This window comes from Nannobrachium achirus (assembly GCF_963921795.1).
Source record: "Nannobrachium achirus genome assembly, chromosome: 16".
NCBI classification, from domain to species: Eukaryota; Metazoa; Chordata; class Actinopteri; order Myctophiformes; family Myctophidae; genus Nannobrachium; species Nannobrachium achirus.
Window position 1 is genome coordinate 8,994,117 of NC_137823.1, and position 20,477 is coordinate 9,014,593.

Sequence of the window (20,477 nt, forward strand, 5' to 3'; positions counted from 1 at the left end):
AAGGTTTTTGTACACAGTGGACACCGACACACATGACTAGTCTCCCAGTACCGTGTGATGCAGCTTCTGCAGTAGTTGTGTCCACATGGAGTGGTGATTGGATCAGTGAACACATCCTGACAGATGACACAACGTAGCTGCTCTTCAGACAGGAGAATGCTGCCAAACGCCATTTCTAGCAGATAGAAGTTGGATGTCTGTCCTGAAGAATGGCTTTGGGACTTTAAGTTGTGTTTGTTGGTTGTTTGAGTCGACAACACTGAGACTCTGGACTCTGGCTGACACTCTTTACCATACCATGCCATGACATCACTCTTTATACTCTATACATTATGACCTCGTCACAGTGATGTCAGCATGACTCACCAATGTAGTTCCAGGAAAGCCACGCCCACATATGGAGTCCATGATGTCAGACATAGATTAGTTAGTTATGGCCATATATGGAGATCATTGTATGTCTGTGTCTCTTTTATGCCCATATATGGAGATGTCTGTATTTGTCGGTGTCCCTTTTATGCCCATATATGGAGATTTCTGCAAAGGTCTGTCTTTGCCCCTTTTATGTCCAAATATGGACATTTCTAAAAATCTGTCTGTCTGTGTCCTTTTATGCCCGTATATGGACAATTCTATATCTGTCAGTCCTTGTCCCCTTCATGCCCATAATATGACCAGGTAGGTCATTTACCATATATGGAATTTTGGGTCTTTATTCACGTCCAAATTTCTGTGTCGTCCAACATCTCTATATCTGTCTGTCTGTCTGTGTCCCTTTTAGGCCCATATAAGGACATTTCCATAGTCATCTGATGTGTCTTCTTTTATGCCCATATATGGCCATGTCTATATCTGTCTGTCTGTTACCCTTTTGTGCCCATAAATGGTCATTTTTATATCCTTTTATGCCCATGTAGCAGAGTGTCTCAGAGTCTAGGCCTGATGACCAAACAGCCTCATATTCTAATATGTAGCAAAATGTCACTGACCAGAAAGTGTCCTACTTGACCTGTATCATTTATACAATCAGAACAGCACTCTGCCCAGGTTTTTTGATTAATAGATTTTTAATCGAAATCCGTTTTTTTTTCATTGGACGATTTAAAAAATAAGAAAATCGTCAAATCGAGTTTCACTTTAACACTTTGACCGCCACGGAGGTCATATGACGTCACGTTTTTACCCCCCCCGCGCTGCCACCGGCGTCAGTTGACGCCGGAATGTCTTTTTTTTAATTAACACAAGATTAGGAGCATATGTATCACTGACGCGTGATTACGGATCCAACTGGGAAAGATGGATGGAAACGGCATAGAGCGCTCGTTTTCACAGTTATTGTCCCACGACACTGCAAGCGGCGCGAAGGCCAGCGGACCTTGGTCCTGCTCTTCGCCCCCGAGCGCCGCAGGCGCGAGTGGCCGCGAAGAGCGGGCCAGGGCCGCGCGGCCGGCGGAGCGCCGCGCGAGTTACGAAGCCGTGGTGAATGCAATCGTTATATTTATGCCCAGGCCGTAAGGCCTGGGCAAGCGCACGATAAACGCCATGATAATTGGGTTTTGGTGCACCTCGCGCGGTCCAAGTGACTACAACGGAGCGCTCCCTACGTCCGGTTCAGCCAATCACAAGCTTCAAAAATGAGTCCGGGGCGTGGTTATCCATCTTTCCCAGTTGGACCCGTAATCACGCATCACTGACGCTTGGATTCAGCCGTCCTGGGCCCTGGAATGACTAAAATCACCATGGTTACCATTGTGTGGCCAATCAGCTTGTGTTACCTTGTGTTACCATGGTGATTTGGTACATGACCGTCCTCCCCAGGCCTGGGATTGCTGGATGGACGGCATTCACGGCAAGGAGCAGCAGCCATGTGTTTGGGGGGGGGTTTAGTTTAGTGCTTTACTATACTACTGAGGACTACTTCTACAGCCGTTACATGTGATCTGAAAAGTTTTACTGGATCGTCATGGTTCATCGACCAGGCCACCAGGGACCACCGAGCCGCGGCGTCGCAGCGAAAAGAACTGCTATATAAAGTAAGTGGTTGTTGCTAGATTGATTGATTGATACATACAGTGGTGTATTGGCGTGTTTGGGGGGTCGCCGACGTCGCTCCGAGAGCAAGCATGAGATGAGAGATGATTATGCTCATCTCGGATCACAACAGGTGGTCCGCGCGCGGACCACCGATCGAGCAGGGCGTTTAGCTCAGCGGCGTCAGTTCAGAAAAAGCTAAGTTATGGCAACATGACTGTTGTCTTTCACGCGCGCGAGGCTCGCGTGCAAGACACCAGTCATGTTACCATACCTTTACAACAGGCACGATTACAGTACATTTTATTATATTCCCCCTGTAGCCAAGGTGGCAGCTGCCATAGCTTGCCATACCCAATTGACGCCTCTTTAGCTTAGCTTGGTGAGAAAGGAGGACAGATGCTCCATTTAGTGCAAAACAAACACATCCCAGCAAAACAACCACTATAAGTCACTCGCAAACGTCGCAGTCTGACCAATCCAGCGAGATGGAGATCGAAAAAGAATCCCAGTGGTAATCCTCATTGTAGTTTTATAGTTTTATCGTGTTTTATTCTAAAAGTAACCAATCGAAGTGGTGACAACGTTGTTTGCTAAGCCTGCTCAGATTTCCTCTCTCTCTTCCTCTCTCTCTCTCTCTCTCTCTCTCTCTCTCTCTCTCTTTTTTTTTTCTTTTCGCTAGAGAACCAACCTTACAGCCATGATACAAGAGAGAAAGTTGGGGAGAGAGAGATTGATTGATTGATTGATTGATTGATTGATTGATTGAAGACTTTATTAGAAGTTTGCATAGGAAAAGGTACAGTTTCATGACGGTACAGTTCACTGGTACAAGGTCTACTAAAAGGAGATCATGAGATCCATGAAAAGACTAGGCTTATTTCCATAGTAAACCATTGCAGTATCTCATATAACATTGAATGACAGACGGATAGAACACAGTACTATGCAGTAGATCATAGTCAGGAAAAAAGGGGGAAATAAAAAACAGTATAAAAACATACAGTAGGTAAATACAAAGAAGGGATTGATTGATTGATTGAAGACTTTATTAGAAGTTTGCATAGGAAAAGGTACAGTTTCATGACGGTACAGTTCACTGGTACAAGGTCTACTAAAAGGAGAGCCATGAAAATACTAAGCTCATAGTGCCTTGCTGGGCTATGAGCTTGTAGATCGGCTATTAGGCATCATATGTAAATGGCAGATCTACAAGCTCATAGCGCGGTGCCGGGCTATGAGCTTGTAGATCTGCTATTTTGGAAATATATGTACCTGTGTATATAAAATGTATAGCAAATAATTATATATACCTTATGGTAATTATGTTTTTTTTTTTCATAATTACTCTTACTTGCAGTTGCCTGGTCTGGATTCTAACATGGTGAAGTTTGTCGCAGTTGGCTTGACTTTGTCAATACAAACATTTCCATATGAATGTACATCAATTTTTATTGAATTTTATGTATTATGACTTTGAATTGCTCAGGGTAGTTTGACCGTTTTAGTTTGAAGTGACTAAAATGATGATTGCAATGGAACACATCTACAACTATACTGAAGTGAAACAGCAATGTAAAGTTTTTTTTTAATCTTTATCAGAGTTTTTATCTTTATTTTTGAGATGTCTGATGTCTAACTGAAGGCTTGAATAAAAAATCCCAGGTCAAAACACAGTGGATTCTACTCTGTCTCTCCTTCATCCTGGGAAGATGAAAAAAGAGCCTCTGTCAGTCTCCTGGCTTCTTCCACTTTCCTGCCTTATAACTAGACCACGGTACAACTTTTTTTAACTTTTTTTTTTACAGCATTATGGCCGGCACCCTGTTCTTCATTTAGAGGTACTGTGTTCTTGTACCATTTACCAATTTGTTTCTAGGGCTTCTGAAAGTTTTTTTCCTTTGACCTCAATTATCTCAGAAAGTAAATTTCTGATGCTCCTTTTTCATCTGTACAGCTTTCGCTCTCCCTCAGGTTTCTCCACAGCAGAACACCACAGCAGGACGAAATTTTTATGGTGAAAGCTAAGGTTCCGACTCTATATTCTTTTTTTTGTAAATTTTCGTACATCCTACCATTTTCAATTTATTCCGTCAAAAATGAATGGCCGTCTATGGTGGCAAGGGTTTTACCCTTAAAACCCTTAACATTGTGGCAGTCAAAGTGTTAATAAGGGTAATTCTTACTCATTGGAGCCTTGCACAGGGCAAAAAGTACACAGCCCAGTCCTCCTAAAGCAGGACGACAAAGTCAGACACCAAATTAATGTAATTTCTCTCTGATGTGTCCTTTGTTTGATGCGCAGCGCACAGACTGGCCAGCTCAGAGCTCACCTCATTGATGCGCGCTCACTTACATACAGGCAGCAAACAGAACAAACGCTGCTGAGCTGGTAAACTTGTTGTTGTAGTTTGAAAGAAGCTTATTAATGCTGTGTTACCCACCTACTGTAGTCCTACTGTCCCTGTCGGGAAGCGAATCGCTTCGCATCCGTTTACAATCAATCAACATCTCCGTGCAGGGGCGGCCTTAGCTATGTTTCACCAGTTTCAATTGAAACGGGCCTCAGCCACCAGCGGTCCTCCAAGAGCTGTCCAGCAAGCCTTGTTCAACTTGCCTTGTTCCTCTGTTGCCACGGCAAGCTGTTTTGTCACTCATTATTGCTAATGAAACACTGAGGACTAAGTTAACTTCTGTATGTGATTGTTGCGCAACTAAAGTTATTATTATTATGTTATTATTATTATTATTACCCTTATTTTTATTATTATTATTTTATTACATTTTGCTATTTGGCTATGTATAAAAAATAAACATAAAACAATAAATAAAAATCATTTCCTTGCATTTTTAAATGAAAACAACATAGTTGAAACAATGTATTATTTTTTACCCCAAAAATCGAAATCGGAATCGAAAATCGAATTTTCTGAGAAATAAATAGAGATTTTATTTTTAGGCCACATCTAACAACCCTAGTGCCAACTTGCGCCTTTCGCACAAGCAGGGCATGTATGGCCTACTAACTATGGCTTTTTCATCGCGATTGTATTTTCTTTCACCCATTTTTGTTGCGACCATAGGTTTCAGTTTACCATCAGAACCGCCACATCTTGCCCGTGTCTGTATGGGTAACGCTTGTCTTTTCTGTTGACTGACTTTCATGCTCTGACATCACGCTCTGTCATCACTGTGATGTCATGGGAACCAAATCCATCTTATTGCCATAAATGGAGATCCTTGTGATGTCAGGGGAACAAATCCCTTTATGCCCATATATGGAGATATGGAGATCCCTGTGGTGCCAGGGGAACCAAATCCCTTTTATGCCCATATATGGAGATCCCTGAAGTCATCAATATTAAGCCCATATCTGTGAATGCCAATATATAATCACTGTGATGTCAGGGGAACCAAATCCCCTTTATTGCCATATATGGAGATCCCTGTGATACCAGGGGAACTGGCATCACAAAAGTAAAAGTAAACGTGTAAAATGTAAAAAAAAAAGAAAAAAAATGAAGTAAAAAAAACACATTGTGAGTTTGGAGATCTGCTATTTTCAAATAGCGTCGGTATAAGATAGGGCTAAAGTGGTTATGTATTTATTTATAATATTATAATGTATATCTGCAAAGTAACTAGTACCTAAAGGTTTAAAAAATGTAGTGGAGTAAAAGTAAAAGTACGAATACCTCAAAGTACAGTACTTAAGTAAATGTAACTTTACACCACTACAGGCATGCCTGTTAGTCTGCCTGCCTGCCTGCCTGCCTGCATGCATGTAATGTAATGTAATGTAATGTAATGTAATGCCGCCATCATTCTCACCTCAGTCCAAATGTGTGTGACTGCTCATAGTTGAACAGAGAGTGGATCTTTGCATCAGAGTTGACAGCGATCAGTCTGTCAAACAAGTCCTGTGGAGGAAATGCAGCTTATGAGTGACCGCTATCACCAAATTAAAAGTCCTGAGTTATAGATGCATTCAACGAGTGACCGGTATCACCAAATTAAAAGTCCTGAGTTATAGATGCATTCAATGAGTGAAACGAAAACTTGAAAACCCCAAACATACAGTCCCAATTTGTTAAAGGAGGAGGTCACCCCCCAAATCTATTTTTTCTATTGATTAGTCACACCACGGAGACTTGAGTTCAATAATATTTTTTTGTATTTGTCACATTGGAAAAAATGCATTTGTGTGAGAATCAATGGGGGTGAATGTAACCCTGACCCTAACCCCTGACCCTAAATGTACCCCCATTGATTCTGACCCAAATGCATTTGGGTTAGGGGTAAGGGTAATTAGGGTCAGGGTCTCTCTCAGGCTGTAGGGGTAGGGTTATAGGGTTTAGGTAAGGGTTATAGGGATAAGGTCAGGGGTAGGGGTAAGGGTAATTAGGGTCATGGATCTTACAGGTATGCTCCGGGGCATCTCTCTCAGGCTGTACTCCGTCTTGTTGGGGAGGGTCTTCTGCCCCAGCAGCTCCACAACACAATGGAAGGACGACAACAAGTTCACTAGAGACAAGAACGACTGGGGGAGAGAGAGAGAGAGAGAGAGAGAGAGAGAGAGAGAGAGAGAGAGAGAGAGATTACATTTAAAAAATGTCAAAATGTAATAGTGACAATATAATCATAAAATAAAAGCGTTATCTATTCAACAGGGAGTAGGAAGGAAGGGAGGGGGGGGGGGGTCTTCAAAGCAGCCAAAGGTACGGCTCCTCCATACCTCCAAAACCTGATCAACCCCTACAACCCCACCCGTTCGCTCAGATCAGCCAACACAGGGATGCTGACAGAACCCTCGCTAAAAACCCCAGGACAAAAATCCACTCGTCCTGGACTCTTCTCCCTCCTGGCCCCCAAACTGTGGAAAAACTCCCTGTCGCACTTGGAACTACAGACTCACTCCCTAGCTTCCATTAGAACTACAGACTCACTCCCTAGCTTCCATTAGAACTGCAGACTCACTCCCTAGCTTCCATTAGAACTGCAGACTCGCTCCCTAGCTTCCATTAAAACAACAGACTCACTCCCTAGCTTCCATTAGAACTACAGACTCACTCCCTAGCTTCCATTAGAACTGCAGACTCACTCCCTAGCTTCCATTAAAACAACAGACTCACTCCCTAGCTTCCATTAGAACTACAGACTCACTCCCTAGCTTCCATTAGAACAACAGACTCACTCCCTAGCTTCCACCGTGGTCTGAAGACTCACCTCTTCAGACTCCACCTTAGCCCAGAGCACTTACCGTAGCACTCGCCTACCCTCAATGACCATACATGCCATTTATATAGCATTTTTAATATATTTCTTCGCTTTTTTCTAAAATACTGAACAGGTGAGTGGTCTACCTATGTTTTTCTTAGATTACTATTTCTATGCATTCCATGTATTTGAGTTGATATATTGCAGTGTTAGCTTGTATTGATGTTGAGGGGGGGTGCATAATATTGTATTTGGTACAGTCCATTGTGGGGGTGTTATTGTACTTGGTACGGTCCATTGTGGGGGTGTAAAATGTTGTACTTGGTATGGCCCATAGTGGGAATGTAAAATGTTGTACTTGGTATGGTCCATTGTGTGAATGTAAAATGTTGTACTTGGTATGGTCCATTGTGGGGGTGTAAAATGTTGTACTTGGTACAGTCCATTGTGGGGGTGTTAGTGTACCTTGGATCGGTCCATCAGGGTGCATTGTGGGGGCTCCACCCTCACATGGTCCCGCCCACATTCCAGACACGCCCACATCTCCACCACCAGAGCCTGGACAAAACCTGTCGGGAAAGTAGTTCATTACTCTAATACTCATAGCAGCACAAGTACAAGTACTCAAATACTCATAGCAGCACAAACAAATGTAATCATGTACAGTTCAGAAACCCACCTCCCAGTGACATCATCATTAAAGATGTATTCATTTATGTATTCAAAACATCACTGTGACATCACAGGTGACATCACAGTGATGTCAGATACTCAGAGCAGGGATCTCCATATATGGGCATAAACAGGTGACATCACAGTGATGTCAGATACTCAGAGCAGGGATCTCCATATATGGGCATAAAAGGGATTCATGGCCAAGACAGACACTTTTCGCGCGTTTTTTTTTACATAAAAAGGTAAAAGAGGACATATTTTTTTTTAAAGTGGGACTGAGTTACTAGGGCCCAAGGTCGAGGGGCCTTAATTATTTTATACTTTAGCTATTGAAAAATAGCAGATATTCAATCTCACAGAGCAGCACCGAGTGCCGCGCTGTGAGCTTGTAGATCTACTATTTTTTTAAAGTCGTGAAAATGTGTAATAATGCGTTCCCAGTCTAAATGGGTTAAACCCCCTCCCCCTATGAAGAACATTCATGGGGGGCCCGCTGTGAGTCCTTGTACCCAGGGCCCAGAATTTGGTGCGACGCCCCTGGGGTGAGCCATCTATCTATGGATTCACTCCCATACCACAATGTGTTTTACTCCAAAGAAATGCTTCTCAAGTCAAATATTTTGTTAATGTGTTAATAATGCGATTAACATCCCTACTGCCAGAGTTTTACGCCATATGTCTCTAAGGCCAAACACGAGTTTCCCGAGTTGGCAGCCTTTTTTTCGTGTGAAAGCTGTGAACGGCGTGCACGGGGGTGAGTGTGTGTGTGTGTGTGTGTGTGTGTGTGTGTGTGTGTGTGTGTGTGTGTGTGTGTACCTGAGCTGTGCAGGGCCATGGCCCCTGGCGTTGTGGCAGCGATCTGTGTCACCATCACCCCGTATCCAAACCTCTCACACCGACTCACCTGAAGGTTACACACCACGCACGCACGCATGTGCACACACACACACACACACACACACACACACACACACACACACACACACACACACACACACACACAGATAAGCCAGATTTAAAATAAAATACAAAATTAAATAACACTTAAAACACGAAGATCACTAGCTTCCTTCAAACCTGCACTGAACATTCTCCTTTCATGAGGCCAGGGGTGGAGCTAGTGATCACTTCATGAGGCCAGGGGTGGAGCTAGTGATCACTTCATGAGGCCAGGGGTGGAGCTAGTGATCACTTCATGAGGCCAAGAGGTGGAGCTAGTGATCACTTCATGAGGCCAGAGGTGGAGCTAGTGATCACTTCATGAGGCTAAGAGGTGGAGCTAGTGATCACTTCATGAGGCCAGAGGTGGAGCTAGTGATCACTTCATGAGGCCAGAGGTGGAGATAGTGATCACTTCATGAGGCCAGAGGTGGAGCTAGTGATCACTTCATGAGGCCAGAGGTGGAGCTAGTGATCACTTCATGAGGCCAGAGGTGGAGCTAGTGATCACTTTATGAGGCCAAGAGGTGGAGCTAGTGATCACTTCATGAGGCCAGGGGTGGAGCTAGTGATCACTTCATGAGGCCAGGGGTGGAGCTAGTGATCACTTCATGAGGCTAAGAGGTGGAGCTAGTGATCACTTCATGAGGCCAGAGGTGGAGCTAGTGATCACTTCATGAGGCCAGAGGTGGAGATAGTGATCACTCCATGAGGCCAGAGGTGGAGCTAGTGATCACTTCATGAGGCCAGAGGTGGAGATAGTGATCACTCCATGAGGCCAGAGGTGGAGCTAGTGATCACTCCTCCCACAGACATGCCAGAAGTGATCACCATAGTCCTAGTGAACATGTGATGGACAGAGTGCATCATTGCGACCGTCAGGTCGCAGTTACTACTACTATTAAAACCTCCACCGGCTGTCTGTCAGTCTGTCCGCCACATCAAATCACGTCACATCCAGGCTGTCAGTCAGTCTGTCTGTCCGTCACGTCACGTCACGTCACGTCACGTCACGTCACGTCACGTCACGTCACGTCACGTCACACTTTTGGCCCTACTCATATCTCCACCACCGTTGCCCCTATCCATGCCAAACTTTGCACACACATATTGGCTGCCAAACCACAACCTCATTTCTCAAATGGCCCTCTTCTAGCGCCACCATCAGGCCGATTTTAGCAAAACACATTTTTGGACACTGCTCCTACAGATTTTGGCCTAAAATCACAAAAAGCGGTACACAGTATCTCTAAAGTCATGTCATCAACATGGATCTGTCCCATTTCCCATATTCCCTCCTGATTGGCTACCATTGCCTTCAAAAGTTTGTGTCTCCCGATTAGGGAGTCTTACTGGTTGTACCTGTAGTTTATTCATGTACAGTATCTAGTGAACATGTGATGGTGCATTATGGGACCTGGAGTTTCTTCATGTATCTGGTGAACATGTGATGGACAGACAGAGTGCATTATGGGACCTGTAGTTTCTTCATGTATCTGGTGAACATGTGATGGACAGACATAGTGCATTATGGGACCTGTAGTTTCTTCATGTATCTGGTGAACATGTGTCGGACACATTGCGTCATGGCTCCGGTCTGGTGCAGCAGCAGAACTCCTTTAGGCGTGGCAGCGAAGTTCAGCAAACTGTCCAAGAGAGTCTCCTCCCACAGCAACCTGAGAACACACACACACACACACACACACACACACACACACACACACACACACACACACACACACACACACACACACACACACACACACACACACACACACACACACACACACACACAGTATTAATGCCCCACTCTACGCCCTAACATAACTGACATATAGAATGTGTTTACTAATGGATGGTCACATTTTTGACTTGAGATCTCCTTTTAAAACGACCAGCTCAACATGATCTACCCGAGGGGCTTTGGAATAGCAGCACTGGCCTTACATAAACTCAGCACAATCATTGATCATTTTTATTCGTCACCTTTACATCGAGGTACAGCTTGTAAGCATCGGGCATTCAAGGCATGAGCTACACAGCCAAACGTGTGGGTAGCGCAGACCAGAATTTTGCCAAAATGGCTTGCAATTTCTTTTCTGCTGGCATTTACTCTCGTTTTGGGCTTCCCTGACACTGAGCATTAACTGATTTAATGCCAGGGGCCACAACTTCCGTCTACACAGGCAGCAGTGGCTTGGGATTTCACTGCAAACACTGTTATGAAGGAAGACCGGAGGAAGTTAGCTAACAGTTAGCTTCTTTATTTTTTAGAAGCCCGATCTGAAGTTATTTTAGCCGCAAAAAAACTTTGTCGCTGCCCTGGGAACACAGTTCAGAGAAAAAGGTCTCTGAGTTTGTATTGGAGCGGCGGCGTTGCCCGATTACGGGCCGATGTAAACAGAATCGCGGCCCGGGGCATGGATGGACATTTAGACCGGGGCTTCGTTGAGGCCTCCGATTAATTAATTCATTTTATTAAATATCCCGGACTAGATCGGGATAGGCACCCCGGAATACGTCGTGCCACCGACAGTATAGATTGAGTTTTTTGGGGGGGGCTCTAAACTTTATTCTAAACCATATTCAACGGAATAAATCGTCGGACCATCTAGAATCACTCGTTGGAAAGCGTAGGACGAGCCAGGACCACCCACATCTCTACAAGCAGCTCAGGGTAAGTAAATAGCAAAAAAAAAACATTGTGTTGGATTGAAAAATCCCGAACTTGTTCGGGAATCGGGATAGGCACAAAAAGTGTTAACAAAGTGTAAAAATGGCCAATATGTAATTTCTTTTTTATTACTGTGGGAGGGTTCAAGCATTCAATGCTCCAAGCAACAAAGGTGAACACCAAAAGAACAGTATTGCAGGCTCTGCCAGGCCATTTTGACAATTTTTGGAGGGGCGCTACCACATTTGGCTGTGTTGCTCATTCCACAAATGCAAGTTCCTTACAAGCTGTACCTCGTTGTAAAGATGACAAATCAACAATAACAATAATATCAATATCAATATCAATACCATTTGGCATAATTAAAGGGGGGGATATAATGGACTGAATGTTGGCAAATGTAAGGTCGGCGCTACCTACACGTTTGGCTGTGGAGCTCATTCCACGAATGCTCGATGCTTACACACTGTACCTTGTTGTAAAGGTGATGAATCAAAGATAAAGATATAAAGCACAATACAAATTAGTATTATTAAAGGGCAGATATAATGGACCATATCCAGCCCAAGAAACCGTAGAAACAGGGAGAAAAACGAAAATGTACTTCTTAACTCATTAAAAGCCTCTGACTTTAACGGATTATAAAGTCCACGACGCCACCTTCAGGCTCCCATTCACTCCTGTTATCTTATTTTGAAGGCCAGAAGTGCACGCGATGATTACTTCCGGTCTGACGTCATCGCATCCTGCGACGGAACCGATTGTTGTTATGTGGTGCCATGCTGGATTGCATCGGAGTATTTATACATGTGTTATATAAGCGAGCATCTGCCTCCATCTTCGCTTCTAAAGTGTAGTTTTGAGATAATGGACATTAAAGATGAGATCCCCCATCCACCTCAATGTTATGGGATGACTATTTTGTGCTCGTGGAGCCGTGATGATGATGAATCAGCGACGAATTTCGTCTCCGGACATCCGGCCATTCTACTCGGTAATGTACTCAACGTTACAGTAATAGATTACTTTTCGCGAGACATCTCGCGTTTGGCACTATAAGTACTCGAGTACTTTTCGCGAGACATCTCGCGTTTGGCTTTTAATGAGTTAAAATAAATGTCTGTTGCTAAGGTATGGCAACATGTCTTGCACGCGCGCCATACCTTAGCTTTTTCTGAACTGACGCCACTGTCACATTCTGTATGGAAGTGGTAGGTTTTTGGGTTATCTTCAATGCTACTGACTCTTGTGTGTGCATGCGTGCATGCGTCCTTACATGGTCTTCAGTTCCTGTGACGTTCCGGAGGGGGCGGAGCCAGGAGTGGGCGTCGGCACCCTGTCTGTCAAGGAACTGACCTATGAGAGTTGAAGAATCAAACTGACCAATGAGAGTTGAAGAATCAAACTGACCTGTGAGAGTTGAAGAATCAAACATTAAACATTACTGTGACATCATAACGAGCATTAAAGAGGTGGTGCCATAGCAGAGTTGTGTCTATGGAGGTAACATTACTCTAATAGACCACGGGCTGGGGTTATAATGTGCAAATCTGCCCTCCCTGTGTACTTTTGGTTACTTCCTGAAAGACTCTGAGTCAAAAGGTCGAAAAAAGGAAAGAAAACTGAGTTAATGACATCATAAAATCCATCCCCTCCCCTTTTGCCACATAGTCCCCTTAGTCACATATATGTGCCAGTTACAGTGTGTGCCAGTCACAGGCGCATGCCAGTCACAGTGTGTGCCAGTCACAGGTATGTACCAGTCACAGGCGTGTGCCAGTCACAGGTGTGTGCCAGGCACCTGAGCATGGGTTCTGCCAGAATTTGGGACATTATGCTATCCTCCAGGATGGCAAGGCTCGCCCCCACAGAGCCAGGATCATCAGAGAGTACCTCCAGAATGTGGGAGTGGAGAGGATGGAATGCCCTGCCGTGAGTCCAGACCTCAACCCAGTTGAACACTTGTGGGATCAGCTTGGATGAGCATGTAGATCTGCTATTTTTTGTCTATTAAAATATATATAAACAGCAGATACATGCACTACATGCTCACAATGCCTCAGGTTGTGAGGCGTTGTTATAATCTAATATTTGGCAATTTAGCCAATGTTTAATTTGTCATTTTAGTGTTATTAAAAAGTCCTAAAATTGTCACTTTAGAAATGTGCAGATACCCTCTAGTCTATACAGTTAAACTTTATGTTGGTTTGTTTACTGTTGAGTGAGAAAACAATGTTGCACATTAAATGAATCATCCCACAGGTTGAGAACCGGTGTTTTAATGAACTGTGAACCGACCTGCGTCCATGCGCGGCTCAGCGAGGCGTGCAACCCGTAGGGCATTAGGACCTGCAGCCCGGCGCAGGTGTTGTACATCTGCCTGCACACCAGGACCAAGGCCCCGCCCACCACCATGGAGGCCACGCCCTCCTCCTCCGCTGCTGGGTCCCCCGAGCCGGAACCCAGCGACCGCACGAGGTCCTCACCCAGGACCCTCTGGGTGAACCGCACGATGACATGACCCGCCGACGTGCTGAGAGAGAGAGAGGAGAGAGAGAGACATAGAGAGAGAAGGAGAGAGAGAGAGAGAGTGAGAGAAAGAGAGAGAGAGAGAGAGAGAGAGAGAGAGAGAGAGAGAGAGAGAGTGAGTTTGATGTAGGACCAAGAAAATGTCTGTCTTCTCTAAAGGGGGTTCCACACGGTACACGGTTGCCGCCGGGGCTGCCGCTAGGATCAGCAATGGCCGCACCGCGGAGAGACACAAACACACTCGCTCAGTGAGTAAAAAGATGAACAAAGATGACGAACAAAGATGAACACAATCCGTCTTTCACCGCCCGCGTACGCATGCACAAACAAGTACGCTCACGGTGGATTTCACGGGACCGCGCCCGCTCGACCACGCCGCCCAAAACCTTCGCTGCGCGGCCGAAAAAGCCGCCCGCCTCTCATTGAAAATGAATTACTAGCAGGCGGTGACCGCGTACCGTGTGGAACCCCCTTAATTCTGACAAAAATACAGATTTACAGATAAGTATCGATCCTGAACATCTGAAACTACTTCAGTACGAGTTTTCCATAATATCGATACGCTCCCCCGTCTCTCCCTGTGCGGCTGAGACTTCAATGCTTTGGCAATATTGTAAGTGTTACATTCATGCCAATAAAGCCATTTGTATTGAAACGTGGAATTGAGTGAGATAGGCAGTTGCAGTCAGAGGCTAAAAGTCCCGCCTCTCTCTCTCTCTCTCTCATTCATTTAGCTCATACATGGGCAACTGGCGGCCCAGGGGCCACATGCGGCCCCCACCTTCACTTAATGTGGCCCACAGCAGGTTAATATCAGAATACTGATATGTCATTGATTTCAAGCGGTTACAATTCAAAGCATGGAAAAATGTCCTGCTTTAATTACTTAAGTCCATATTATGTATTACTACTACTACTAGTATTAAAACATTTTTTTCTTTTCCTTTTTATGTCCAATGCAGGCCTATTTGTATTTAAGTCATAAAGGTAACATAAGAACATATAATTGCATTTGACATTAAATACAATTTTAACTTTTCAGGATTCCAATTAAAAAAATGCTTAAAATAATTCAGGATTCCAATTAAAAAATAGCAGATCTACAAGACAGTGAGTGTGACGCGTTTTGAGCTTGTAGATCTGCTATTTTTGCTATTTTTGACTGCATATATGCATTGTGGCCCTCTGGAGTTAAAATATAGTGGCCCTCTCCATCATCCAAGTTGCCCACCCCTGATTTAGCTCCACTCGCAGGCAGCTGGGGCAGCTAGCTAACGACGAGCATGTATCGTTACTTGGCCGTCGGTGCACACAGTGATGCTGAATGTGTCGCTTGTTAAGGTCATTTGCTCCAGCTGTGGGCATTGGGCAAAAGCAGAGCCTGAGTCTACGACAGTCAGATCTGGTTCACAGACAGATGGCAGAAGTCGATAGTACTCAATATGCTACAGAGCATGCTAACTCACCGGGGTGCACAAAACTCTTTGATGTCTCTCTGTGCCGTCGACACATTTTGACGCGTCTGAAAGGGTTTTATATTAAACCGTAGCTTGCTGTCTGGGGCAGCCGCGGCTGAAGAGAGAAACTCCAATTCCCACAATGCAACGGGAGATAACGTGATCAGGAAGTCCGGTTCCCCTATACAGGCCAGCGTTGTGAGATTGACAAAAGTGGATTTATTTATTCCAGGCAAGTGACAATTGCAGCCTCTTTCATTGCATATGGCTGCCCCCCTGCAGTCAGTTTGGCTCGGTTACATCTATGGATGTGTATTAAAAAAGATTTTGTTTGGAAATAATGCATAGATAATGTTCTATAACATCGCAAATGTAAGCTACTTTTAAGCTCCTTTGATGGCAGTAGCACAAATACATAAATAATAAATAAAGAAAAGGCTTGAGGACCACTGCTAGACAGCTTCAGAATATCGATATTCTGAAGATACCGTATCAAAGTTAGAAATACAGTATTGTGACAACACTAGCACATGCACGCACACCCACACGCACGCACGCACACACACACACACTCTTACCGCTCTGGGAGGTCGGGGTCGGGGGTCAGGGTGTGCTCGTAGAGGAAGAGCGCCAGACCTCGGTCGGTGGACGCCAGGCGAGCCAAGATGTCCGCCATGTGAGTCAACGAAACAGAGGGACGCTTTAACTGAGACTGGAGAGAGAGAGAGAGAGAGAGACAGAGAGAGAGAGAGAGAGAGAGAGACAGAGACCCTTTAATTTGGTGCCAAACACGAGTTTCCGGACTTAAAAAAAAAAAATCCCTTTATTTAAACAATATTGTCCCAAAACTGTTTATGTTGTTCTCTCACATCAGCACAACAATAACGATAAAATAAATGCTCCAGGCGCTTTTCTTCAGAAACATTATGTACAATTATGTAATAATTGTGACAGCTGGGGGCGTGTTCCTGCCTCCGCGTCATCAGCACCCACATCCTAGGTGGGGTTGACGCTAGGGCCTTTCTGTGTGGAGTTTGCATGTTCTCCCCGTGTATCCTAGGGTAGATGCCCTCACAAAAACATGCAGTAGTCCTGGTTTCTATACTACCTCCCCCTAGCCAGCCAGGTGCTCCCCAATTCCCCTGGCGTGGCAGGGAGAGAGCGGAAACCAGGACTACAGGTTAGGTATTTGGCACTGGTTGAGAAAATGGGTTGCGAAACCGTGGGATATAAATTAAGAAAAAAATTAAAAAGAATGCTGTTCTTCAGCTTCATCCTCCTGTCCAACAACCTCCTTGTCTCTGCCGTAGCAGCAGGATGCCCCCATGGAGCACCCCTCCTCCCCCCTTTCCCACTCCCCCCTGCACCGGCCGCAGTGTGCGCCCGTTCTGGGCACGACCTAATCAAATGCCCCTCCTCTCCACAGCCAAAACCCTTCATGTTATCTGTAGTGGCATAAATAATCAAAGCCATCTGCAGTTAACTTACACGTTACTAGATGTGTGGCCGCCCGAGCGTCTAGTCAGGGGCCGGCCAACTCGGGGACGATGTAAATAGGGAATGAATGCTCTGCCCTTTAATGCAAACCCCATTATACCTGTTGTCATAGGACCCGTTTTGACCATCTGTTTGCGTCCATCTTATTTCCATATATGGAGATCTCTGTATCTGTATGTCGGGCGGCCGAGCGTCTAGTCGGGGACCAGCCTACTTGGGAACGATGTAAATAGGGAATGAATGCCCACACTTTAATGCAAACCCCATAATACCTGTTGTCATAGGACCCGTTTTGACCATCTGTTTGCCTGTGTCCATTTACTGTATGCCCATATATGGAGATATCTGTATCTTTCTGTCTGCGTCCATTTTATGCCCATATACAGAGATCTCTGCTGACACAGTGCCGGTTCTGGAAAACCCTGATGTCAGACATCAGCTCCGCATACGGAGATTCCGAGCCTTTTGCGCCGGTTCCGGAAAACCACATATCGGGTCGGGTCGAGACTGGGCACTGCACTCCCTGCTACGGCGGGGAGCGCGGGTGCTGTAGTCTGTGTAATGCAAACCCCATTATACCTGTTGTCATAGGACCCGTTTTGACCATCTGTTTGCCTGTGTCCATTTACTGTATGCCCATATATGACCTTCCTTATTGACCTTCCTTTAGAAGGCGCTCGGGAGGCATTAGTATCCATAATAGATGCCTGAACTACCTAAGCTGAATCCTTTAGTATCGTTTACATTATTATTAGCCTCTGAATGTCTGAAAGTCAGCCAGAAGATAGACCATCTGCTAAAACTAAAAATAATATCTGTGAATTAAATTCTCCATGAGGTGAGTAATCAATAGAAGGAAAAAAAATAACCCTAACTTACGGTACTCTGGAGAGGAGGGGAATGACTTCAATTAGCCCATATAAGGACAATTTACGAATGACATTAGGGATCTCTTGTGGACATAAATGGGACAGGGACTGGCACATACAGACAACTCCATATATGAGCATGAACCGGACAAGGGCTGACAGGTACAGAGATCTTCATATACGGGTTTATCAGCATGCCCATGCATATACTGATGACAAGAGGGTTTTCCATATATGGGCATAAAAGGGACAAGGACCGACAGATAAAGATATCTCCATATATGGGCATGAAAGGGACAAGCACTGAAAGGTACAGAGATCTCTATATACGGGCATATAAGCCTGCCCATTATTGTACTGATGACATCTGGAATTTCCATATATGGTCATATCCAACCTGGCCGCGACATGCACTGTTCGTTGGCTTAACGGAAGTTCTTGAATTTGGCGTAAGTTCTGCGTTTGAGGGAGGTTACGTCACGAGGTGCAGGTCTGTTTAAATCCCCTAGTGAAACAGACACAAATAGATTTTGCAACTCTTAACTCACTCTTAATAATAGGTGTAACTTTGTTAGAATCCATATTTTGTTGGGAGATTGTTTATTGCGATATCCGTGTAAGTCCCACCTTTCTAACTCTCTGCTTTATGTCGCGCCCAGGTTTGTCTCTTTGCAGATGAGTAAGCCTGGCTGCGCGAAGTTAGGATTTAGCAGTGCTAGTAAATAAAATATACTTATGGAGGGTATGCACATACGGTACATAAAGTGAATGGCAAATCGAGTGGCAAAGCGAGTGGAAAAGTGAGTTTAACGTTTAATGCAATCAGATAAGACTTATATTTTTGGATGTATGGGCTGTCTGGGCTGTCAAGACCAGAAAGTAGTTTTTTTTTGCCACTCAGTGGGCGTTCCCACATAACCTCCGGGTATGTTGATGATGTCACGCGCATAGCCTCTATTGGTTAGCTAAAAAAAACCTGTCCAGGACAAGTACTGTGTGCGTGCGTGATGTCATGTGATGTCATGTTTATGCAGTGTCACACCATAGCCCCGGTCACTCTATAAAAGCGGCTTACATAGAACACTAGTGTTGAGTGAGAGACCGACAGAGACATGCTTCACTACACAGTGGCCAAGATCAAAGGACCAACGGGATGCGGTAATGCCGTAGCGGTTGGACATAAAGTTTATGCCTTCTTAAGGAACAGTAGTGGTCATATTGAAGTGCATGTCTTCAACACAGTGTCTTTAGTCTGGAGGAAGTTGCCTCCAGTGACACCTGGAAGGGGAGAGCGCCACCCTGAGGTTCCCTTAAGCCGCTACGGCCACACAGCTGTGCTTGTAGGAGATATCATCTACATCTGGGGAGGGTACACTTACATAGATTACCCAGGTTACTGCAACGTGCTTTATGCATTTGATGTCGACGCCCACACATGGTTCAAACCCAGTGTTTCTGGGAATGTTCCTGAGGGGAGGAGCTACCACGCAACCTGTGTGTTGGAAAAGGTCATTTTTATCCATGGAGGATGCAACAAACTGACTGGACACACTAATGACATCTACAAGTTGGAGACCACCACTATGGTCTGGTCTATAATTAACACCAGAGACACAACAGCACCTGTTTCATGGTGTCACTCTGCCACCCTCATCGGGACAAAGATGTTTGTATTTGGGGGCTGTGGGGACCAAGGGAGGTGGAACCGCTACTGCAACACCATCAGAGTTTTTGACACAGAGACCAACTGCTGGATGAAAACACCTTCAGCACAGATTCTTCCAGAAGAACGCAGGAGTCATTCAGCCTTTACCTACAATGGAGAGCCGTACATATTTGGTGGTTATAACTCTAAGTCTCTCAATGATCTGTGGAAATTCAATCCAGAGACCTTCTCCTGGAAGGAGGTGAAGCCCAAGGGGAACGGCCCGTTATGGATGACTAGTGGCATATGTTGCATAATGGGAGATTGTATCATCCTCTTTGCAGGATTCAGATCGGATGAGCTGTTTATCTTAGACTTGCGTCCTAGTCTGAAGACATTATGTAAGCTGGCAGTTATTCAGTACGGTCTGGAGCAGTCTGAACTCCCACAGGACATCAGGTGGGAACTGGCAGCCATGAAGAATGAGAAGACACAACATCCAGGGTTTTGACTGTAAGGTTATGGACCTTTAGGATAGAGCTGTACCTATACAATCCTGGATTACTTCAGTGAAATCTTTTGATCATGTTTTCTTTTTCTTTTTTTTTCTTTTGCTAAAAGGAACATCCATCCATCCAACTTCAACCGCTTATCGGGAATTGGGTCTTTACTTACTTTATTTATTTATTTGAACAGGACAGTACCAGTTAATGGACACATTGACATTGCCATGTTGCATAATAAATACAAACATACAAAATTTCAGTGTAAACCAGCCGGAGTTAGCTTAGAGCTAAATTTCATCCGTTGTCCTCACATAAAACATGAAACAAAACAAGACTAGCAATAACAAGAACAGAACAGTACAGGGCGATTAAGTTGGCTTAACGGAAGTTCTTGAATTTGGCGTAAGTTCTGCGTTTGAGGGAGGTTACGTCACGAGG

The 20,477-nt window shown here is 44.7% G+C and overlaps 1 protein-coding gene across 1 annotated transcript in view; it reads right to left on the bottom strand.

The window, feature by feature from the left end:
* Positions 1–20,477, bottom strand: part of LOC308300770 (protein broad-minded-like) — an 86,971-nt gene that overhangs the window by 31,049 nt on the left and 35,445 nt on the right. The window contains exons 16-23 of the mRNA XM_080744671.1: positions 16,101–16,234; positions 13,835–14,069; positions 12,813–12,892; positions 10,400–10,538; positions 8,740–8,827; positions 7,714–7,817; positions 6,452–6,571; positions 5,863–5,951 (exon numbers count right to left, since the gene is read on the bottom strand). Coding sequence (XP_080600797.1) covers positions 5,863–5,951; positions 6,452–6,571; positions 7,714–7,817; positions 8,740–8,827; positions 10,400–10,538; positions 12,813–12,892; positions 13,835–14,069; positions 16,101–16,234 — 989 coding nt within the window. The remainder of the gene's footprint in view (positions 1–5,862; positions 5,952–6,451; positions 6,572–7,713; positions 7,818–8,739; positions 8,828–10,399; positions 10,539–12,812; positions 12,893–13,834; positions 14,070–16,100; positions 16,235–20,477) is intronic.